The sequence below is a fragment of the Ochotona curzoniae genome, unplaced genomic scaffold (assembly GCF_017591425.1).
Source record: "Ochotona curzoniae isolate NIBS_2020 unplaced genomic scaffold, NIBS_Ocur_1.0 scaffold_2453, whole genome shotgun sequence".
NCBI lineage: Eukaryota > Metazoa > Chordata > Mammalia > Lagomorpha > Ochotonidae > Ochotona > Ochotona curzoniae.
This window is the reverse complement of record NW_024467094.1, coordinates 6,904,409-6,929,620: the sequence shown is the minus strand read 5'-3', so window position 1 is coordinate 6,929,620 and position 25,212 is coordinate 6,904,409. Positions and strand designations below refer to the sequence as shown.

At 46.3% G+C, this 25,212-nt stretch overlaps 1 protein-coding gene across 3 annotated transcripts in view; it reads right to left on the bottom strand.

Annotated features, from left to right (window-relative positions):
- Positions 1 to 25,212, bottom strand: part of MYH10 (myosin heavy chain 10) — a 125,798-nt gene that overhangs the window by 45,527 nt on the left and 55,059 nt on the right. For all 3 annotated transcript variants that reach the window (XM_041001310.1, XM_041001312.1, XM_041001313.1), the window contains 7 exons: positions 22,523 to 22,615; positions 8,998 to 9,061; positions 7,393 to 7,491; positions 5,267 to 5,410; positions 4,940 to 5,035; positions 3,451 to 3,569; positions 2,652 to 2,804 (listed from right to left, as the gene is read on the bottom strand). In XM_041001310.1, coding sequence (XP_040857244.1) covers positions 2,652 to 2,804; positions 3,451 to 3,569; positions 4,940 to 5,035; positions 5,267 to 5,410; positions 7,393 to 7,491; positions 8,998 to 9,061; positions 22,523 to 22,615 — 768 coding nt within the window. The remainder of the gene's footprint in view (positions 1 to 2,651; positions 2,805 to 3,450; positions 3,570 to 4,939; positions 5,036 to 5,266; positions 5,411 to 7,392; positions 7,492 to 8,997; positions 9,062 to 22,522; positions 22,616 to 25,212) is intronic.

Sequence of the window (25,212 nt, the reverse complement as noted above, 5' to 3'; positions counted from 1 at the left end):
TTAACACTACTCTTACTTCTTTTCCAGAACCTTATGGGTTTTTTTTTTTTTAAGTATTTCCTAAATTTGTTCTAGAAGACTGCTTAGTTCTCTTTCCTTTAATATTCCTATTAGTAAGTGGATTCAAAAGTCATAACTCCTTTATAACTGGAGAAAAATAAAAATATTTTTTGAGAAAAAAACTCCTGTTGATAGGTTGTTAAACAAAAATTTCAATTTACAGATAAATTTGGGGAAGGCTTCTACCTTTACGGGGTTAAACTTTCCCATCAACAGCACGGTATGTCTATTCCTTTCTGCTCAGTCTCCTGCTTCTCGTGCAAGAGGAACAAGGTTGTCTTCATCTAAATCATGCGCTTCTTTTCCTTCTTTTCTTACATTTACTTTTAGGTAATTCAGTCTATTTCTGGTGCAGCTGGAACTGGGACCTATAGATAGGAAGCCCACATCACAGGCAGTGGCTCTACCTGCTACACCACAGTCCAGAAAGTCAGCTAGAGAGAGAGGAGGAGAGACAGAGAGGAAGATCTTCCAACCACTAACTCACTCCCCAAGTGGCTGCAATGGCTGGAGCTACAAAATCTGAAGCCAGGAGCCTCCTCCGGGTCTCCCACATGGTAGTAGGTTCCCAAGGCCTTGGGCTGTCCTTGACTGCTTTCCCAGGTCACAACCAAGGAGCTGGATGGGAAGTGGGGCCACTGGGATTAGAACCGGCGCCCATATCAGATCCTGGTGCGTTCAAGGTGAGGACTTCAGCCGGCAGGTTACCGCACTGGGCCCTTGACTTGTAATTTTAAGAGTTCATTTTAAAACAAGACAATTTAATGTCCAAAAGCAGCTAATATAACATGCTGACTGTAGGTAGTATTTAGTATTTGGCCCTTACTTTATGGTCTACCAGGCAAGATAAACTACGTTTAGAGAGATAGTTCACAGCTACAGGTATGATGATGTTGATCCAGAGGCAGGTGTTTGGCCCAGAAGTTAAAACACCTCCTGGGATGCCATGAATTTCCTATCAGAGGGCCTGGGTTCGAGTCCCAGCTCTACTGTCCATCTCAGTCTCCTCATATTGCACACCCTAGGAGGCAGTACTGACAGTTCCAATGCTCAGGCCCCTGCCACCCATGTAGGATTCAGATGGAGTTCCTGGCTGTGGCTCAGCCCAGCTGGCATCTTGGCAATGATTTAATCAGTGAACAAGATTTTTTTCTTGTTATTAATCTTTTCTTTTAATTGGAAAGGCTGATCAGATTTACAGAGAGAAGGAGAGACAGATCTTCAACCTGCTGATTCACTCCTCCAGTGGCCAGAGCTGAGCAGATAGATCTGAAGCCAGGAGCCAGGAGCCTCTTCCGGGTCTCCCACAAGGGTACAGGGTCCCAAGGCTTTGTGCTGTCCTCTACTACTTTTCCAGGCCACAAGCAGGGAGCTGGATGGGAAGTGCAGCAGCAGATACACGAATTGGCACCTAATGGGATCCCAGCACTTGCAAGGCAAGGATTTAGCCACTGAGCCATCATGATGAATGCTCCAATAAATTTTAAAGATACAAATTCGGGGGGCTGTCACTATGAGGCAGCAGGTTTGTGTGGCCTGCAATCCCATGTGAACATGGGTTCAAGCCCTGGCTGCTCCACTTCCAACCCAGCTTCCTATGAATGTGCCTGGGAAGTCGGTTGGTCACATATGGCCCGAGTGCTTGGGCTCCTGCCATCCACAGAGCTACTGTAATCATCTGGGGAGTGAACCAGCGGGCTAGAAAACCTTTGTCTCTATTTCTCTTTCTCTGTAATTCTTCCAAATAAATAAATCAATCTTAAAAAAAAAAATACAAGCTTTAAGGAGCCTCAAATTTATCTATTTCCCTGAAAAACCTTTCTGATGCTGCGGTTAAATCAGTGTTTGGACAAATTCAGTTGGGTCCACATTGGGTATCAAACCCTGTGAGCAGATGTTACCTTCCCATGGTGCCCCCTCTCCGTCCCCACACACACTACCATGTCCTGACTCCCCTGCCAAGCCACCACCCTCCTGCCTTGGTCTACCATCATGGCAGTCTCCCTCACAGTCTCTACATCTGCTTTGGGCCCACAGTACAGACCACATCTCCAACGCCCCTCTCTTGGGTCAGCTTCTTACACGGGGAAAATTCTCTCCCGTGCAGGTCTCCAGGACTGTCTCTCATTCCTTCGCAGAAAAATCATTCTTTCAGTATGCTGAGCAACCTGCTGCAGAGACCCTGTCCAGCGAGCACCAGTCTATAGTTTCCCCTCCTTTCCAGGTGATTTTTTTTTTTTTTGATTCATTTATTTATTTGAAAGCCAGAGAGAGAGTGAGAGCAAGAGAAACAGATCTACCTTCCACTGGCTGGTTCACATCCCAGATGACCAGGATGGCCTTGGTTCCCGACACATCACAGCATCATTCATGTCTGTGAGTTTGGGGACTGCCTGACTTTCACTGTTAAGAGGCTCTATGACAATGGCAGTGGCTTAGCTTTCCATTATATTCATGGTGCATGGACCTGGTGCGCGCGCGCGCGCGTGTGTGTGTGTGTGTGTGTGTGTGTGTGTGTATAGTAAGCCTTACTATTTGTCAAAAGAACTAACACAAATAAGGGAGAGTTGGAGGGAGGCAGGGAAGGATACCTCAAAAATTTCAAATCCAGCAATATCCAGGATCCCAATGAAAGATGCTCCCTGGCGTTTGGTCCGATCCAGAGCTTTGTTGATGCGGTGAACAAGCCAGCGGAAGAGTCGCTCGTAGGTAGCCTTTGCCAAAGCCTCCACCGCAAAGTCTGCCTGGAATCAGACAACATCAGCATTTCATTCTGGAGACAGTCTCAGCAAGTTCGGAGGGCCATTAGTCAGTGGAATTTAATGGTTATATAGCAGTCCCATGGTGTTTGGGGGTTAGCCATGTCTCCATTTTATACATCAACAGTGGGTATCAATAGCACAATAAAACTAGGAGGATCAATTTACAGGGTGGTGAAGATACCCATGGAAGACAACTGCTGCCCAGGGCCCCAGGGTTCTGAGCACCCCACTTGCCCAGGCAGCCTGCTGGGGGCACAGAATCACCTTTCACTTCCTGGCTACCTGTTACTGACGCTGTTTTTTGCAAACTTCCGTAGAGCGGGTCATGGAATTCCTGTATTCTGGTTGCTCTAGCCCCAGCACAGGGACAAGGAGGCAGTGGCCCTCTGCAATCATGGCCCCTGAAGGGCACCCACATCTGTCTACTGACAAGTCTCCCAGGGAGAAGGCCTATGACGTTCCAGATGTACTTTAGCATAAATCACTATTTAAAATGGTTTGAAAGAGTCAATATAATAGAGAGTGAAAAATACTGAATCAATGCTAATATTTGTCCTGGTTTAGCCAAGACAGGCTAATCAGAAAGCCACATGCCTGTGGTTTGACACAAGCTGGCCTTCAGACTTACCTGCTCTTTGGTCTGGGCTTTCTGCACGTAGTCCCGGCCGACCTTGATCCGGGGGGTAAGGATGGCCCGAGTGAACTCCATCACGTTCATCCCCAGCAGATGGCAGAGTTTCTGTGCAACTGGACCAGGGAAAGCCCCGTCATAATCATGGTTCCACCCACGAGCTAATCAGAACAGAGTCACCCAACACCTAAAAGACTCCGGGGACCATTATTCCACTAAGAAGCAAACTAAGTGGATCTTAAATCCAGTCAAGCTTTAAGTCTGCTGAAGAGTACCTTGCATCCTTTCAAAGATATAGCACAGTCTCTGTTAGTCCACAGTGACCCACCAAGACCTGATGAGATAGGCTCCATCTTGCCTATGGAACATGTTAAGATTTTGAAGCCGAGTTAACTAATCCAAGCCCTACTCTGATTCTTACACCCACCTGAACCTGAGGTCTTAGTGATGGCAAAGCTATGGAGAGTGTGAGCACGTGTGCCAGCCAGTCTACTGTGACTGTGTGACCTGAGGTGCCACGACTTGCTCTGGGGATGACCACAGGAGGAGGTCCCAAAGTCATCCAGTGCTGAACTGTTAACAAGCCTCAAACTACTTACACAACAGAGCCACGACTTCAAGGGCAGAAAGGCAGCTGGCCGGATATTATGCCAGCCATTTCTGGCCATAGTGGGGTATGCCAGCCTCTGGCTGGGACAACACAGCATACCAGGCTGTGATGGAGGTTCCTGAACTGTTTCCAAGCCTTCAATTGCAAACTGACAGTTCAAAGGCTTACAAATCTATTATATTTGCAACACATGAATACCAGAAGTAATGGACTTTTGATGAAGCAAGCAGCAGCAGCTTGGGACAGCCGCACCCTGAGAGCCTGAGGAATTCTCAACTCTTCCCTTTCGGATCCAGCCTCCTGCTCAGGTGCACCCAGGGCAGGATGTGGGGGGGAAGAGGAGCAGCCTGGGTCCCTGCCACCCCCCAGGGGAGACCCAAATTGTGCTCAAGGTTCCTGTGTGCAGCCCGGGCTTAGCCTCAGCCACAGCAGGCATTTGGAGAGACACTTCTGCCTCCCTCTATCTTTCTGTCTGACAAAATGAAAATCAATATAAAATAACAAGAGAATCAGTCTAGATTTCAATCCTTGAGAAAAACAATTGTACTCATATATAAATGCTAGGTCCGTATTTCTGGTAAGGCAAAAATTCAGCACCTACAGCACCCTTGCAGGTAGGTGGCCATGAGACCTCCTGGGGTTCAATTCCCTACTCCCCAATTCCCACCCCCAGCAGGAGAAGGCAGCAGAGCCACCACTTCCTCCCTGTGCCCCACCTTCCCCAACCCCACTCCAAGAGCCCGGGAGGCCCTGGGCAAGCCTGTGGTGCTGCCACACTACTGAGGCTCTTAGAAAACATGCAGAGGGACTTTTGCACCCACACATAACACAACAAGCCACTGAAATGGGAAACGAAACCCGTGTGTCTCAGTTTACCTGTATTCTCCGGCATGGAAGCTTGATCAGTATTTCTCTCCTTTTTGAAAGAAATATTTCCAAACTGCAGCACTGAGGACACTACTTTGAGCATTGCTTTGGAGTGACCAAAAGAAAAAAACAAAGTCAATACAAGTGCTTATCAAAGCACAGCAGAGATATGCTCCAATTAACTTGGTGGTAAAGATGAGCTCTGCAAAATCTCCCAGTTGGGCAACATCTCAGGGCTTCATAACCCCACAAGCAGTTCTGATTGGCTTCCTGACCCTTTTCGACTGTTTACCCCGACTTTCTCTGAGTCTCATGACAGGAGAGGGGGTCACTTACACAGAATCTCTTCGTGAGAGAAGCCCATGATGTGCATCGCTTCCATGGTCTCCTGGAAGTTATCTTTGTCCTGCTGGCCCGGGATGGGAATGTAGCCATTGGAGAGAAATCTGTAGTTATTAAACCCTTCCAGGAGCAAGTCCGCTAAAAGGAGACATAAGGGAACACATTACCACATGCATATCGAGATACACCCTGCAGCCCCCCAAAACGGATAACATCCCAGGGAAAAGGGCTCGCCACTCATCTCACCAGTCCCTGCTTTCTCTCTCAGGACGTCCATGTGTACACAGACAGACAGACACACACACGCCTACACCAAATATGGAAAATGACGAGGGGACAAATGTAAAACTTCCATGGGGGTTTTGAGGAGAATGGCTTATATATATTCTATTTGGAACAGGATAGCTGGGAAATGATGTCAGTTCTCCAGAGACTCAAACTGTGTTTTCAGATTGAAATGCTTCAACCAGCTACTGAAGCAAGCCTTTAAAAAGTCATTTTCTGTATTCCTAATGTAGCAGTAGCTGATGTGTGAGGCAGATGCATAATGGGAGGTGCGGGAGAAGGACCATGCAGCTCCTGGGCGCTACAAAGGCCCTGAAGTGTTTCCTCCAAGGTTGTCTGCTTAGGGGTTGCCCTTTCTCGGGTGTCACAGCAAGATGCAGTATACTAACAGAGTGTCACAGGGGACACTCCCGCGCAGCGCATGGACTGAAGGGGCAGATGAAGGGATGAGAATGTGTCCTTCTGGGGAGAGTGCCCTTGAGCAGACATCAGTTAGCTCCCAGGAGGTTCTTACTCCCTCCATCATGCTGAGCACGCTGCAGAGCCGGTGGGGCCTGAAAGCCTGCACAGGCCCCCTGCACCCTGTACAACCTTCAACTGCCGGGCCCAGGGCTCATTTTTCCCCTTACGGGCTTTTTCTCTTTTTTCCCCCCCTAATTGGTTCTGCGCCTAGTACTTTCAGAGATGCCTATGATCAGCCAAAGCTGAGAGTCCACATGGGAAATCTTACCGTAAATGTGTCTACTGTGACGTCTGGGTGACAAACACAATAATGCACAGAAACGCCAACCATCCTGAGGCTCAGAAGAATGTGCCTCCTCTCTGCTGCCCCAGACTCCTGACTGCAGAATTCTGACCGGGCCAGAAACCTCCCTTTGATCCTGCCCAGCCCTGAGCTTCCAGAATTTATGATTCATGAAAAATAAATAAATAAAATCCACTAAAGGCTCTTTTTACTGCTAGTGCAAGCAAAGTAAATACAGACCTTGTTGTAAATCTAGGAATAAAAACACATATTCTAGTTATTTGACTATATAAGTTTTTCTGCTGTTGTTGTTTCTTCAATTTTGCAGCTTATAAAAATGCTGAAACAATTACATAAGAATGTATCCCAGGTCATCTAATTACCATAAAAAGAGAGAGAGAGAAAAAACCTTCAGGGCCCAGCGCCATGGCCTAGCAGCTTAAGTCCCTGCCGTGAACGCACCAGGATCCGATATGGGTGCCGGTTCTAATCCACTTCCCATCCAGCTCCCTGCTTGTGGCCTGGGAAAGCAGTAGAGGACGGCCCAAAGCCTTGGGACCCTGTACCCGTGTGGGAGACCTGGAAGAGGCTCCTGGCTCCTTGCTTCGGATTGGCACAGCTCCGGCCATTGCGGCAGCTTGGGGAGTGAATCACTGGATGGAAGATAATTCTCTCTGTCTCTCCTCCTCTCTGTATATCTGACTTTGCAATAAAAATAAATAAATTAAAAAAAAAAGAAAAAAGCAGCAAAAACCTAGACACAAGCTGCAAACAAACAAAAATAAACAAATGCTTTAAAATGCAAAAAAAAGAAAAAGAAAACTTCAAAAGATACTACAATGACATCCATGTGCCTGCCACTTGGGAGAAAGCACTTATCTCTCTGGAAGTTCAATTTTGTTTTAACCAGCAAGAAATTTGGTGTGCATATTTCAAACTACTGTTTCCCAAAACTGCTTGCTCTCTCTCTCTCTCTCTCTCTCTCTCTCTCTCTCTCTCTCACACACACACACACACACACACACACACACACACTCACACCGAAACAAACAGCAACAAATACAAAACAGCGAAAACCTTTGTAACGTACACTTGAGGTGCTCTCCTGCTCCGGATAACAGCTGATAGAAGATATGGAAAGTCCGCTCGTCTTTTGCCTGACGAACAGCACGAGACTTTTCTAGAAGGTCTGGGCAAAGATGGTTAAGGATTAAATCATTTAAAAGGAGGCCATCCTTCACTGTCTGCACCAATTTCACTGGTAAAACATTTCCTTTCGTTGACATATATTAAATATCCTGCAATGATCTATTCTAAATGAGACCATTTTGTATGTGAGATAATATACGTAAAATCTTTCCCATTAGCCTTCTGGAATCACTGGTCTGCCAGGGGACTTCCCTCCCCCTTACCTTGCATCAGATTTAAAGAGCACAGCACCCTGCAGAGAACTGAGAGGAGTGAGTGCAATAGTTGTCTCAGACGAGAGAAGCTCTATCATACCAGAGCCCTAGCCACAGGGTTACACACAGAGAGACCATGGCACACAAAGCCAGCCTAGAGAACAATCAGCCGGTGGAGTCAGGAGCCCAAACCTGGCCACTCTGCTCCCTAGAGAATCCACTTGGTTCCAAGTCCTTGGATGCTGGGGTGGCTCTGTTGTGTTCACTGTGGATGGGTAGGCAACTACCAAATGCCTTGCCATCAGCTGTGGTGAGGTGACAGTTGCCATCAGTCACCACTGGCTTCCCCAAGGCTATGGCCAGCACCCAGAACTTGCTGTGAGCACGTTCCCTAGGACCAGGCAGGCAAGCCGAGCACCCCAACAACTGCACACCCTTCGGGGTGCCTGGGGCTGAGGTGGCTTTGGACAGGCCCCAGGACTCCTGGAACGGCTACTGAATCTGCTTACAACCATCCCTGACATCCCCTGCGTGATGAGTGACATTCACATTCAGACTAAGAATGCCAGAACAGATGACTGGGAAGACAGTTAAACCTGAGAGTCATTCTCTGTTAGTCTCCCTTTTAATGGCTCTGAGACATCAAAGGGTGTTCATCAGAAGTACACATTTGTGAAATTTCTGACTGTTGGCTGATTACAAAAAAAAAAACCCCACCAGTGTTCATCATTGACAGGAAACACTGCTTTACCTCCTCACCAAGGGAGGGAATCAGTGCACTTTGATCACTGGAGACTATTCTAACAACTCAGAACTGCTATTGGCATCCCTCTCTGATTGGTATGCCATGGGCCAGAATCACTTCTTTCATGCCCCACTAGCTATACGTGCTGTAGCCAGGAGGACACCCGTCACGTCTAGCCCACAGCAGAAATGGCTTCGTACGGCTTGCATCGCTGAGTTCATGCTCAGGTTGTTCACATCACAAGGAGATGGCCAGAAAACAAATACATGTTACAATGGCTCATGAGCAGCTGCCCACTATGCTATCTAAATGTCCTGGTTCCATACACATGAACACTGGTGGGGCCCTCCACCTCCCTAGGCATGGGAACAGCATGGGACCAGCAACAAACAGCACCATTTTGGTTCAGTGAATGTCACGGTTATCTCTGGGCTTGGGCTCTGCCGTCCGTCAGGACAACAGAGGTGACGCCACAGGGAGCTGCTCAGTGGCTGGGGAAGAGGAAACCGTTCTTCTCCTTGGGTTACGGGACTGTGGAAATGGATACAGGTTTCAATGTTGGCCCCAACGATATAGCCAGTTACGTCGAAGTTGATGCGAATGAACTTTCCCTGAAAATAGGTAAAAAAACTAAGTTAGGATATGGATGGTATGAACACTGTGTAATACAATATTAAGACAACATGCCCTGTTAAGTATCCGTGAATTGGCCATAAAAGTTGATCTTACACTTTGCCTCCATTTAAAAAAAAGAAAAAGACAAGCATCAATAAACTTAAAAAGAACAAATTGGACAGTCTACCTTCCTGGACTACAACATGATAAAACGAAAAACTATTCATAAAATTACTGAGACCCACCACGCCCCCCGACTGTTCGGAATGTGACCAGAAACTTTACTACATCCAGCTCTAGTGAGAAGATTTGAAAATATGAACAATTTAGCAGGAAATGAGAAATTCACTCAAGTCAAAGGAAACCTGAGCATGGCAATAACATTCAAAATAATGAAATAAAATGATGTGATCTTATGAAACAGTTTTATGCATGTCTAGGAGCTAGCTCCTATAACTGTTTTAGAGAAGGAGAAAACATTGACCATCTGCTAGTTGTCACCACACTGAGCACTCAGCTGGCAGCACGGAAAGGGAAAGGAAGTTGAGGCAAACACAGTTCACCTTTCTTACTAAGAGACATTAAGAGACCAAAGTCAAGATTCTGTGAAACGAAGCCATCAGTGCTGGTCAGGAATGCTGTCCTCGAGGCCTGAGCCGAGTGGAACACCCCCATCATTCACCACATGAAGAGTCAGGAGCCACAGGCGGCCTTGGAGGACACCCACAGGTTGGTTCTCAGATTTACTGGGAAATGGTCAACACTCAACTAGCCAGGGTAACACCAAGAGGAATCTAGAGCTGGAACAACTCACACCATTCGGCTTCAGAAAGCTGTGTCTCTAACAGGAAAACTGTGTTGCAGACGTAAGGATACAGGTACAAATCAACTGGACACAACAGAATTTAGAAATAGAGCACACACATGGTCAACTGAATCTCCACAAAGGTGCCACAGTAACTTAATAGGGACGGGAGAATTTTAAAAAGTGACTCTATATCCTGGTTTCACACCATATATAAAAATTAACTCCAAGTAGATTACAGATCCAAATGGCTGGGTTGAGAACACAAAACTTCTCAAACAGGAGAAAATCTTTCAGAAGTTAGATAAAGATATCTTAGGTAGAGTTAAAACAGCATGAACCATAAAATTAAAAATGATAAGATGGAATTTTTGAAAAAGATTTTCTTTTTAATTAGAAAGGCATATTTACTGAGAAGGAAATACTGAAAGATCCTTCATCTTTCCCCAAAAGGCTGCATTGGCTGCAGCCACACTGCTCTGAAGCCAGTAGCCAGGAGCTTCTGCAAGGTCTCTCATGTGGGTGTAGGACTTTGGGTCACACTCCACTGCTTTCCCAGGCCACAAGAAGGGAGCCTGATGAGAAATGGAGCAGCCTGGACACAAATTGGCAGCCATATGGGATCCTGGTGCTTGCAGGAGGAGGATCAGCCAATTGAGCCATTGCGCCAGGCCTGCTAAACTGGATTTCATCAAAAACTTCAGCTTCTGTTTTTCAAAAGACATCATGAAGAAAATGAAAAGTCACAGCTTGTGGCTTGAATAGTTGTAAAACACATGATGTGGTGGATGACTACATATAGAAAATGTATAGTTCCATATTAAGACAAATAATTTAAAAAACAGATAAAAGTCTTGAACAGATAGCTCTTTGCCTTGGGACCCTGTACCTGAGTGGGAGACCCAGAAGAAGCTCCCGGTTTCTGCCTTTATTGGAAACCAATCTTTATTGGAAAGGCAGATTTACAGAAAGAGACACAGAGAAAGATCATCCCTCTGCTGATTCACTCCCCAAATGGCCCCAACAGCTGGAGCTGAGCTGATCTGAAGCCTGAACCCAGGAGCCAGGAGGTTCTTATGGATCTCCCCACACACATACTGGGGCCCAAGGACTTGGGTCATCATTTGCTGTTTCCCAGGCCATAAGCAGGGAGCTGGGTGGAAGTGAATCAGCTGGGATACGAACTAGTACCCATATGGGATGCTGGCACTTGAAGGTGGAAGATTAGCCAGTTAGGCCATTACATTGACCCCTAGATAGTTCGTTAAGTATGGTCAATACCAAGAGGAAAAGATGCTTAAACATTGTCAGTTAATTCATACTAAGATGACCATAGCTGGACACCACTGTTTCTTCACTAGAGTGTTTACAGCTTTAAAAAAAAATAATTATATATGTATATATATAAATTTTTAAATTAGAAAGGCAGATGTACAAAGAGAAGAGCCAGCAAGGAAAGTTCTTCCAAGTTCTTCTAAGATGGTTGCAATGGCCAGAGCTTAGCCAATCCAAAGCCAGGAACTAGGAACATATACCAAGTCTCCCAAGCGAGTGCAGAGTCCCAAGGACTTGGTCATCCTTCACTGCTTTCCCAGGTCACAAGCAGCGATTTGAAGAGAAGTGGAGCAGCCGGGATATAAACCGACGCCCATATGGGATCCCAGTGTGTGCAAGGCAAGGATTTAACCACAGAGCCATGGTGCTGGAATCTGGAGTGTCTACAATTTTAAGAGTGAACAGTGAGGATACAGAACAACTGGAAGTCACACAGCCTGAGAATGGAAAACCTCACGGTACCTTAAAGCTTCTTGCCAGTTTCTTAGACATAAATAGTTACCGGATGACTCGGCAATCCCACTTCTACAAAACCGCCCAGGAGTTTATGTCCACATAGATGAGCATATAAATATACATAACCACTTTTTACAATTAGCCCCAAACTGGAAACAATCTGGAAGTCCACAAATACTGAATGAACCTAGAAATCATGGGTCTAGTCATACAATGGAATACTCCTGGACAACAAAAGGGAACAGAAGTGAGTGCTTAGCTTAGGGGGTTAAGATGGCTGAGTCCCACACTGGAATGCTTGGGTGCAAGCCCCAAGTCCTGGCTCCTGCTCCCAGCTTCCCACTAACGCAGACCCCAAGAGGCAGCAATGATGGCTCAAGTCCTTGTGTTCCTGCCATGGCTATGGGAGACCTGGCTGGCGTTCCTGGCCCCTGGTTCTAGCCTCGGCCCAGCTCTGCTCATTCTGGGCATTTGAGGAGTCAATCAGCAGAGGGGAACTCTGTTGGTGTCTCTCAAATAGGAAGAGAGGGAAGGAGGAACTAGTAATGCACTGGAATACACGCACGGGAGGGAAAAGTGCTGTGCTATATCAAAGAAGCTGGCTATAAACCATCACACAGAGTTGGACCCATTTACCAGAAACACCACAGAAAAGGAACTCAGAGCAACAGAAAACAGATCAGGGCAGGAGTTTGGCACAGCAGTTAAGCTGCTGCGTGGGATGCCTGCACAGTGGAGTCCTTGGGTTCAAATCCTAGCTCCCCTCTAATGTGCACCTTGGGAAGCAGCAGGTAATGGCTTAGACTCCTGCTCCCCACAGGGGAGACCACAGGGGAGACCAGGGTTAAGCTCCGGGCCCACCTCTGGCTGCCACAGGCACTTGAGAAGGAAACAGCAGTTGGGAGATTTCTGTGTCTTTTGTTTTTGAACTAAATAAAACTAAAATACAAAGAATTTAAAAAGGAACACTCATCTGTGGTCTAGAGTAAGGCACAGCAGGAGAGAACTGGTCTACATAAAGTGTCCAGGAACATTAAGCCGAACATGCTCCTTCCCGGGTCAGCCTGCCACTCTGGCACCCACTACTGAGGACCCTTCTCCCCTTCCCAGCGTGCTGCTTTCTTCAGGGTATAAGCACATAAGTGGAACACAGTAGCCTGTTTGGGGACGACACTACCAAAACTCATAAATTACTTTTTATTGTATGTAAATTATACTTCCATAACTGATTTTTTTTTAAAGATTTATTTTTATTATTTTTTCATTGGAAAGGCGGATATACAGAGAGGAGAGACAGAGAGGAAGATCTTCCGTCCGATGATTCACTCCCCAAGTGAGCGCAACGGGCCGATACTATGCCGATCCGAAGTCAGGAGCCTCTTCCGGGTCTCCCACGCGGGCGCAGGTTCCCAAAGCTTTGGGCCGTCCTCAACTGCTTCCCCAGGCCACAGGCAGGGAGCTGGAAGGGAAGCGGGGCTGGCGGGATTAGAACCGGCGCCCATATGGGATCCCGGGCGTGCAAGGCGAGGACCTTTAACCACTTGCGCCACCGCGCCGGGCCCCATAACTGATTTTTTAAAAAGGAGAAAAAGGAAACGGGACTATTTTACTAAAGTCAACAATCCATCAATACTTTCACTTAGTATCATAAGCATTAAGAATTCGCCTGGATTTCCCATTGTTAAAAACACAACTCAGGGGCCCAGCGTGGTAGCCTAGCAGCTAAAATCCTTGCCTTGCATGTGCCGGGATCCCATATGGGCACCAGTTCTAATCCCAGCGGTCCTGCTTCCCATCCAGCTCCCTTCTTGTGGCCTGGGAAAGCAGAAAGGATGGCCCAAAGCCTTGGGACCCTGCACACGCATGGGAGACCCAGAAGAAGCTCCTGGCTTCGGATTGGCTTAGCTCCGGCCATTGTGGCCACTTCGGGAGTGAATCAATGGACAGAAGATCTTCCTCTTTGTCTCTCCTCCTCTAAGCATATCCTATTTTCTAATAAAAAGTAAATAAATCTTAAGAAAAAAAAAAAAAACTCAGGCAAGGTAAGGAGAGAACATATGTGGGGAACCTGGGAAAGCCCCTGTGTGTACTGACTAGCTGCTGGGGCTGGTTTCCGCGACAAGCTCCAGCTCCCATGCTCCAGCATGTCCAGGAACTCCTCTGCCTCTTGGGTCTCCCTCACCACTGCAAAGTGCCTGCCTTCGCCTCCAACAAGACATCCACCTTTTGCTTCCTTTTGCGAAGACCTCTCTGCATTCCAGGAAACACATGGACTTCAGTAGTAACCAAAGCGAGTTCCACGGAGGTGTTGCTGTGGGGCCACTGCACCCCACCGGGGGTGGCACCACTGCAAGAAGCTGCAAAGGCATTTTGCAGCAGATGACCCGATCATCTCTTACATAGCCACACACAGAAGCAATTATCCTACCGCAAGGAACCAGACATATTCTGGACTTGGGTCTGACACATGGCTGAACGTGGGGATGACAGAACATCTGGGACCTCCGTGCGGTATTAGGCCGGATGACGTAAGTCTTGGCACCTGCAATGTCTTCCAGCCTGGAGGCGGTTCCCAGGCCACTCAACTCACTGAGAATGATCTGCACTCCGCCGGCGCCTGCAGTCAACGGCGCCTTCCGGGGACGGGTGTCCAAGGGGAGCGTTCTAGCAACTCTCCATACAGGATACGTTATTCAGAGCAGGCAACTGGTACGGGAGTTAAGTGGCCACTTGGGACTACCACACCCTGTATCACAGTGCCTGGGTTTGAGTCTCGGCTCTGTTCCTCATTCTAGCTCCTTATTTTAGTATGCTGATGCCCCCAACATAATGAAGGCATCAAGAGATGATGACCTCACACTCCTCCTCCCAGTCTTCGAGCTCTGAGGCTGTACTGGCTCCACCAGTGGAGCACATGGGATGCGAGCATGCATGCGTGGTCCAGAGGCAGCAGGGAGTGCAAGGGGAGGATGAGAAGGCTCAGGCAAATGGGGCCACTAGAACCAAGTGCCTCAGAGCTGACCCTGGAGCCCAGCTGCTCCGAGCTGAATGGTAATCCAGAGGGAGGGCTGGTGATTCACTCTGAGGCTCTCCAGCAGTCCTGAGGTCAGCGGGACACACGGTGGCCTGGGTGCACTGGGGGACAAACTCCATCTTGGTCTCTGTCACTCTGCCTTTCAGATGGACAGGCAGATGGGCAGATAAAGAGCCAGTCCTCCGCACACATCTGTAGGTACCTCCATCTTTCCTATCAGCACACCCTCATTTGTTGCCCATGTGAGACAGCTCACAAGTTTGAGGAAGAAAGGAAAACTTTACTTCGTGGCTGTAAAGCATTCTTATTTATAATCACCAGTTAGGATGGCCAATCTGTATCTACCTAGTTACAGAGCTTGTTTCCTCCTAGTAACTTCTGCATCCCCACCTGCCTTCAGCATCTGTTCACTTATGAAATGTGCCAGATAACATTTTGGTCCAGAAACATCACACAAAATGAAGAAATACTGTCACACTATGTCCTCGTGGCCAAACAGATGATCTAAATCCTCATACAACACACTGAACAAGGAAGCTCATCCCACCGAGTGACTAACTGGATATTAATGCGTTTCCTGTCCATCCCTAGGAATGTGTGTTACTCCTGAATCTGGCTATTGGCCGATTCAGGCAATCCACCTGAGACTCTGCTTAGAGAATGAACTCTGCCCTTGTCTGTTGAGCTCACGACCTTCTTTGCCTCTGAATTTGTCTTCTCATCTGTGCAATGGTCAATTCTGTCTGACTTCTTCTGGACAAAGCAAAAACTTTCGGTTCTTTATATTCACTGAAATCTAACAGGACTTTTTTGCATTCCTTTTAATATTATTTTAGGTGATGTAATAAGCAAACTAAAGGATGATGCAAGAGTTATTGTAAAAAAGAAAAAAAAAAGTTATTGTAGCAGGCACCTGGGCAATTACATTGGTATTCTTCTAGTGTTTTTTAAAAACATAATTGGGAATAAGTGCTGAGTAATGATGACCTAATTCCTACAACGATGCGATAGTAAAATGTTTTAAGATTAAAAGTAAAATCAGGAATACTCCAAAACACATTTTGGGTTCATCTTCTAATCCCAAAAGGGAATTACTTTTATTCTATTTTTAAACTAAGCATATTTTGTCTTTGTTCCTTGGGAGAACCTAAGAAAGAATGAAGATATAATAGTTCTGATAACCAGAACTATTTAAAAAAGAAACTCAGCACTAAAATTGAGTCCCGATGTTACACTGAGGGGTAAAATTCTTAATAAATTTTAAACAGCTGTACTATATAGACAATACCTCATTGAATTAATTAAAAATTGCTATTTTAAGAGACAGTAGTCAAAAGGCAACATTATTACTCCACAGCTGCAAGGATATACTGCCAACATAATTGCTGGAACAAATGCTTTCTCAAAAGTCTCACTTAAACACTACAAAAAAGGTTGATCAAAATCATATGGGATCACCTAATTCTTGCTTAAGAAAATATTTCACTTTTAAAAACCTGCTATATCCAGTAATAAAAACCTGGAGCTTTCATCAACATGTCTACTAAGTCTTTACGATGTACATATCAACAGGGTCTTTCAGCTTCAACTCCCTGTTCCTATTCCTTTTTCTTTCCCACTTCAGTTAAATTAGAAGTTTAAAATTATCAAATAAAAAATTCCCTTCATGTGAGCAGGAAGATAAAGTTAATGTACAGAAAACTTAGAATTCCAGCAATGTGGAGAGTTAAACCTTTCTTGTTTAGTAACCCTCCCTTCCCTCCCACTTTTATGGGAGATCACAATGATAAAGAAGTCAAGAGTCAAAGGTGAAACAGAATCAAAGGAAGGTTCTGGTCTTCTGTACAAACCAACGGTTCACTAACATCCCCAAATGTTGTAGACATGGGGTCACTTACGGGAATAAATAATCCGAGTCACCAACACACACACATTCTGCCTCCCTGGTGGGTTTCCAGCCAGCTGTCCCTTGCGCAGCTGGGGTTCATCCTTGTTCTAGCCACTGGAGCCACAGCCATCTCTTGGTTACATGAAAGAGGCCAGGAAGAGAGTCAGCAAGCAGGACACCCTGAGAAAAGGGCACGGCTACAAGGGGGAATAGGGTGGGAGGAGGGAAAGCATGTCCAGGCTGACATCCCCCCACTTCCTCTCTTCACATTCCACTGGAGACCAGCATCTCTAACAATAGCCTGTTTAACTGATAACCTTGGTTATGGGCCAAAGTTCTAGAATGGATTGTTTGGAAAATATTTGAATGAAACCAAAACCTCATGAATTTGAAAACTATGAACCCTTGAAAGTGGCTTCTTCTGTGCCCAGATATTTCACAAGATAAAGCTAAGCACTTGGACAACATGTTGACATGTCATGCCCAGGGGAGATACTTTACTCAGTGTCCTGGGGTTTAAACACTGGGGTTTACTGTGGGACGTGCTGGCAGGAGTGCACGGCAGGCTACATGCCACAGCCCAGTGCTGGACAGTCGCCCCATGAGCACAGATGACTGCAGGGAGGGCAGGATGGAAAATACAGAGGGTAATACATGCAGAGATACGAATCTAGAAAGATATTCTTTCAGAGATACGAATCTAGAAAACACTGGAAAACAACAAGAAGGTGTATTGTCCTCTAGCTTTTGAACATATGTGAAAAATGTGGGGCTGAAAATGCCCACTCCGTATTTGATTTCCAGAAACATCAGACTATGGCACTGGTACTATTCAACCACAATGTCACTCACAAACATGAAAACGGGAAACAACTAAAATTATGACAAGGACACTGTATATCAAATGTGGTTAACAGTTTGAGGTCACATACTTGCTGTGCATCAATCCGAGAATTGAGATTACAAATCAGAAGTATCGCATAGGCAATGATAATTCTTATGATATAGTGAGGAATTTCACCCAATAGGTATAAGAGCACACCTTAGATATTTGATATTTTGACAGCATGAAGGAAATGGGAGGGGGCATATTATAGGGCAGCAGGTTAAGCTGATGCTTGCAACATCAATACCCTACTTTGGAGTGCCACCCAGCTCCCTGTCAACGCACTTGGGAAGGCAGTGAAAGATGGCCTGAGTGTCTGCGTGCTTGCCATCAACTTAGGAGAGCCACATGGAGTTCCTGGATTCAGACTGGCCTAGACCTAGCTCTTGTGGCCATTTGGGGAATGAACCAGCGGAAGATCTCACTCTCTCCCCCTTTTTATGCTCTTGCTTGCTTTTGCATGCTCTCTCAAAACAAGATGAAAATCATCTTACTTGGGCTCTAAGATTTCATTTTTCTGAAACAGTATAATTTTCTGAACTTGATCTGGGGCGGTTACATCTACAGTCATCAAACCTAGACTGTCATCAGCAAATCAACACGGGGCGAAATGGGCTTGTTTCATGTTCTGTGAATCTCTTCCCTCTTCCTAATATGTTAAAGAAGCTTTGGTTTACCTTCACACACCTTAGCCCTGACAGAGACAGACAGTGTGCACGTTAGCCTGCTTTAATCTCCACCCTGGAGACAGTCATTTGCCCAGAATGAGAAAACCCAGCCTTGGAGTAATTAGCTAGCATTTAATCCAAAGGCCAGATGGCTATTGTAAATGCTTCAGCTCTCTTAATCTCCAAATGACACCAGAAGCTCCCTTATTAGTAAAATGAGTTTTCATGTGAGCTAAATGGCCTGGTTACTTAGAATGATGCATAGTGGAAATTACTGGAGTTGCCATAAATGGTATTAAAAAGATGTGGGTCGATTAGAAATCCACAGGCCCTGAATGCCTTGAGATGAACAATTGGACTCCAGGGAGCCCCAGGGCTGGACGCATGGGAATGCTGCCAGAGACCCGACGCTGCAGGGTTGCATGGCTGGAGCAGGCGGGGCAGCGTGTGTTCTGTGTGACACCACCAATCTTGGCTCCATCGTCAGGGAAGACTGTGGTCAGAGCACTTCAACCAACAGGGACGGGTTGCTTTTAAGTGACATTACAGTTTCTTTAGTGTTCGCCTGCTAACAAGCAGGCATGAGGGTGCAGGCTTCCAACGTCTTTCAATGCAAACAGGTAGCTAGTTTGCAAGGAGGCTGAACCAGAGCCTTTCCTAGCTGTGATGTAGCTTCTAGAACATACCCTACAGATGCAGAGCACGAAATGAGCTTAGGTCCCTTTGAGAAGATGAAAAAGAGGATCTCTGCAAATCCAAAAGGCAATTCTTACGGAAACTAGAAGGAAGAGGTATCTGCTGATTGAGAAGATCACTTTTGTAACTGAAGTCCCTGCTTTCAAAGTTTCATTATGAGATCCATTTTACATAAATCGCCTCCATCTGGAATGCATTTTTCTTCTCCATAAACAGAACTGGACGAACTGTGAACGATTATTTTCATAAGGGTAATGCTCTCCTAAAGAATCCCTTTTGATTTAAACCACATGCTAGGATCTTTGAAAGAAACAATACTCTCCAGGAAATTAGTCGTCTCCATCAGATCAAAGCACTGGAACCAAATGGACTCTAAAGCTGATGGAGTTTAGAGCTTCAAATATTTGCCCTGCAAACCTGTGGTCTGTAAATAATGACTATGAAAAAGTTCACCGTACACACAGATCACTTCTCCATCTTACTCTGAGCATCTGACACCAATCTCAGCCCAAGGCCTGGCCTTTCCTGCAGCCACCTCCTTGTCCCTCTTACCCAGCACTCCTATTCCTACAACTGCTCATGCAATCCTTTCTCAGAGTTCATTTGTACCTCATGCTTCAGCCTTGATAACAGAGGAAGATAAAGCCAAGCAGAGCCTTGCAGGGCCAGGAGCTTGGCTAAGAAGAGGGCGCCGACATCACATACTGGTGCCAGTTTGAGTCCCGGTTACTCCACTTCTGATCCAGCTCCCTGGTAATGTACCTGGGAAAGCAGCAGGATATGGCCCAAGTGCTTAGATCCCTGCCACCCATGTGGAAAACCTACATGGAATTCCAGGCTCCCAGCTTCTGGCTTGGCCCAGCCCTGGTTGATGTCACTGATGGGGAATAAACCGGTGGATGGAAGATCTCTCTCTAAATCTGCTTTGCAAATAATACAATATAATATAATATAATATAATATAATATAATATAATATAATATAATATAATATAATATAACATAACGTAATATAATATTTTTAAAGCTCTTTCCTATACAAAAAGATCAGTTGACAGTAACCTGAGCCCTCTTAGAGGTTGCTACCTAGTACTATAAGCGCTGTGGAAGGTGGTATCTGCTGAAACTGGGTCAGATTTGACAGCTGCCTCTTGCAACTTTCCTGAGATGCTTCCAGGTGGCTAGGAAACATTCTAAGACACTCTTCCTACCAGCAGAATGCAAAACAGGATCCTGCCAGAATTATTGATTTTGACTTAGGGAAGAGGAGTTGTCCATGACAAGCACTGTGGAAATTCATATATTACTTTGTCAGTAAATTTCAGAAAGTGATTCCCTGGCCTAACTGGCATTCTGGATGGGATGACTGTCGTGGGGAGTCTCCTACGTGTGTCAGGACCTTCACCAGCACCCCTGGCCTCAGTCCTTCAGAGCTCACACAGCATCCCCCACCCAGCTCCCAAGCTTACAAACAAAAATGTCTCCTGATACTTCAACATCCTATAGGCAGTTCCCAACATCTAGACCCAATTAATCAAGAGCAATGGTGGATTAAAACTCCACCGTGGCTAATGATGACCTGAGGTCCCTTGGAAGATTCACAGAGGCCAACTTGCAACAGAACACAAAAGGGAGATGGCAAGTGACTTCCAGGGCAGAGTCACAGACTGTGTGGCTTCATGCTTGGGTCACTCACTCTGGGGAAAGGCGGCTGCCATGTCTGTCACAAGGCTACTCAAACAACCCAAGCAGTTGGGAAGAATAGCCAAGAGAACGGGTCTTTCCCAGGAAGTCTCTGAGTATGCTTGGAGGAAGCCCTCCAGCCCCCACCAGCCTGCAGCTCCGGCCAGCAGCCCAATGGCAGGCTCAGAGAGACCCCAAGCCAGACACTCTGAGCTGGGCAGCTACTCAATTCCTGCTGTGCAGAAAAGGCGACTAAATAAAGGTTTCAAGCACTAGACTTCAGGGTCATTGGTTACCTGGCAATAGACAACTATTCCAGAACTTCAACAGCCCTGACACATAGAATAACAAGTGAAAACACATTGGCAGGCAGATAAAGCCCTAGTAGGGAGTAACAGAATCATTCCACCATTCACCAAAGAACACAGCAACAGCTTCAGCAGTGACTCCTCTTGTCTGGGCAAACTTCAGACAAGAGGCTTGACAGTGGCTCTCCTGAATTCTGAAGTATGGTCTGGGTGAAGGGTAGGGAGGAGCAGAACAAGCTGACAGCATAATTCATGCGGTAGGAGAAAGGATTTTCCGCAAAGACATCCTTGGGCATCTCCATGGGGAATCACACACCAAAGCTGGGCACACTGCTGCCTCCTGGCCAACACACAGCCACTCAACACAGGGCTGTTTAGTGGCAGGACACAAGGTTGTACCGGGGCGTGGGCCAGTGAAACAGACCAAAAGTCTGCTGAGGCATGTGTGGAGGGAGGCCTCAGTCTGCCCCAGCCTTTATGAACCCAAGCATCATGGGCACACTTCCTCCTGACAGGGATGCCGGTCATCAACTGCACCTTGCACACAAATAGCTCAACTCGGTCACTAAATCATGGCTCATGTGAGCCTTCAGTTCCATCTCACTTGGTTGCCACACACACAGACCCCTGGTTCTCGGGTGCCGTTGGAGGACTCTGCTCTGAGCAGGTGACAGGGCCAACTGCATACCATGTCCCACTCTCGCTGGGGACGTCAGCACGGGGCCATAGTTGGAGAAGCTTTCAGTGGGGCATCCTCATGGCAGCCTCAACCCCTATGAATGGTGTCTTTAGGACAAAGAACCTGAGACAGACAAGCACAGAGGGAAGACCATGGATAGACAGGAGGTGCAGGCAGCCACCCGTTACCAGCGAGGGAAAAGGGATGCCGAGGAACCAGCCCTGCCCCAATTCTGGCTCTTTTCAAGCTTCAAAGAAGGCTGGAGACTGGACAGCTGCTGTGTGAGCCCCATGGTAGGCTGACCTTGCTCCCTCCTCTGCCTGTCACCACAGAGAGCTCACACATAGACCCTGCCTGTATTTCCTGATCCCAGTTTCAAAAGGAACGCTGAAAGGGCAGCAGTGCCCTGAATGTTGCCCACAGGGGAATCATCAGACTGAAATGACAGGAAACCTGATGCCAGAAAGTATTACAGGACCTCGTGGCTACAAGGCCGGGTGAGGCCTAATGAAGCAATGACTATTGGGGAACATGGGTTGAGAGGGGAGCTGCCAGGAATGTATGCGGTGGTGATGACAAATGAGTCTCCGGTCCAGTGACATCACGAGACACACAGTAACAGTTCTCACAGCTCAGAACAACGCTGCTTGACGAACATGTTCCACTCCCAGTGCTGTGCTAAGTACCCGGCATACATGGCATCTAACCCCCACACCACACCAACACCCCCAAAGTTAAAGAGGCAGGCTCAGTGAGGTTATGTCATCATGTATACACATATTATATACACATCCACACAGGTCTAAACAACAAAACATCATTAAAAATACTTCTGCATGTTTTTTTTTCCCCCCAAACATGTAGCTACTAGAAAACTTCAAATTACATGTGATATAATCATATTTCCACAGCACAATACTATTTTTAAATCTAAGGAGAAAAGTACTTGATTTGCTTCATCATAGTAGACATTTAACTAGAAATTTGAGAAATTAAAAGGTTCCGATGTTTCCAACTTACAAAACGAGATGAGTTATCATTTTTCACAGTCTTCGCATTTCCAAATGATTCCAGAATTGGATTTGCTTGCAAAAGCTGCCGTTCAAGTTCTCCCTGGAAAAAAAAATTAAACACATACACACACACACAAAGACAGATACATGTTAATCCAATGTCTTCATTCTAGTCCAAAGGGAGAAAAAAACAAAAACAAACAAAACAGAAAAACCCAAATGACCACCCACCTTTCTTGATAGTTTTTTTTTTTTTTAAAACTCTGCTGCTTTGTCACCCAGCAACCTGTGCTGGCTTCTTACTCTTGGCTATGAACGTAAGCTCTGCTAAAGAAAAAATTTCCATCTCTAAAGGGATCACAAGGAACAGAAAAGGTCATATTGAGCAGAGAAGATAAACTTAGGCAAAGGGCACTAGATGTGGGCAGAGTTTAAGGCAGTTGCATGGTGGAGTGGTTACGACGGGGTGTTAGCATCCCACTTCAGGGTGCCTGGTCTGGCAAGTTTATTTCTAATCCAGTTTCCTGCTAATTCACAGATGATGGGGCAAGTCCTTGGGAACAAGCCACTCAGGTGGGAGATGTCGGCTGTGGTGCATGTTTGGCTTGGCTACTGGGAATATCTGGAGAGTGGACCAGAGCATGGAAGAAAGATCTCTGCCTCTCTGCCTTCCAAATAAAAATGAAAACATTTTTTAAATTTTTAAAGAAATAAATTAGGCAGAGAACTTTGAAAATAAAATAAACTGGGTTTTATGAAATGAAATTCAACTGAACAACTTCAGTTAGGAACATACTAGGCCCAGCATGATGGCTCAGTGGCTAAATCCTTGCTTTACAAGCGCTGGGATTCCATATGGGCGCCAGTTTATGTTCTGGCTGCTCTACTTGTCATCCAGCCCCCTGCTTGTCGTCTTGGGGAGCAGTAGAGGTTGGCCCAAAGCTTTGGGACTCTGCACCCACATGGGAGACCCAGAACAGGCTCCAGGCTCCTGGCTTTGGATTGGCTCAGCTCTAGACACTGTGGTTACTTCAGGAGTGAACCAATGGATGGAAGATCTTCCCCTGTCTCTCCTTCTCTAATTCTGCTTTTCCAATAAAAAATAATAAATCAAAATAATACTAATATACTGGGGACATTTTTTCTCCTGTGTTTGGAAGACTGACAGCAGCTAGCCTTTAAATGACCACTCTATGGTCTCCCCAAGAAACCGTTGAATTTATCTGGATAATAAGATGCTGGACTCTATACTTGCAGTGCAAGAATCTTAACTGGAACTGTAATAGTGCAACAAGGTGGAGGAATCCAGCATGGGGGGAAGGGTATGGGGAGGAGCTGGGGGAATCCCAGAGCCTATGAGACAGTGTCACAGAATGCAATGTAATCAATAAAAAAATAAGAAAGAAAGAAAAATAAATAAATAAATGACCACTCTATTTGCAGAGGATGTTCTATGTTCCCAAGGGGTTTTCGCATAAATCTCAGAGAGGCAGATAGGGGAGCACCACCACCTCCTCTTTCAGAGGACAAGGAAGATGGTAAGGCTGCTGATGGGCTTGGGGTCAGAAGGCTAAGTGGAGAGCACCTGCTGTGGTGTGTGCTAGCAGCAGAGGTGGCGTCTTTATTCTTCCACAATTAAGGCTATAAAACGGAGCTCAGCAGCAGGAGTCGACTCAGATGTGCTTTAATCCTAGAGTAGTAACAAAGTTGCAGGAGCATGCCTAATGCCTTTTCTGGCCACAGAAAGCCCTAGAAACGGGTACTGTTTCTGGAATGTAATTTCAGAACTACATTTTATGACTCAAATAAATCTTTTTCCAAACCCAAATCCTACCCCTATATTTTAAAAGACCCACAGTACTCTAGACCTAAAGAAAACAAGAACAAATCTGATTCCCCAAGCAGAATAAGATGATTCTTTAGTAAATGGGATTCTCTAAGCTAAACAAAGATGACTATGAAGAACGCCACAGAAGAATGTTAAAGGCAGCCATTTGCCATGTGATGCATTTGACCACCACCACATCTCCACACAAAGGCCAAACATGCATCCCGTGCAGCGTTGTGCCCTGCCCTGGGTCCCACTGCTCCTCTGAGAGGCTGGGCATGTCACACATCAGGGGATGGGCTTCACAGCACATGTCTGGGTAGCCCAGACTTCCACAGGGCTTACCTGCAACCTAAAATCATGTTTATTAGTGGGTACCTGTCTTAGTACTTGAGCCACCACCAGGACACCTATACCCCAAATCAGGGTGTCTGGGTGTGTGGCTCGATTCCTCTCCTGATCCCTGATAATGCACACCACAGGAGATAGCAGGGGATGGCTCAAGTACTGTGGGTCCCTGCCACCCACGTGGGAGACTCAGGCTGGGCTTCTGGCTCCTGACTTTTACCTGGCCCAGCCTGGCTGGTATGGCACTTAGCAAACCAGTTGATGGGACCTTTCTCTCCCTCTCTCTGTCTTTCAAACAAAAAGTCGTTAAAAACAACACTGAAATGAAATTGTGCTCAACAGGGGCAGCCGGGGACCGGTCCTGTGGAGAACCCTGACCTGACTTCTGCTACACAGGACCACTCTGCTTTGCTGGTGTTAGAGCGTTCCCTCCTTGGGCAATGTTCCCCTTCACCAACTTCAAGGCTATCTGTGGTGTCAGTCTTTCTAGAACATTACACACTGTTGGCATTCTCAAACAT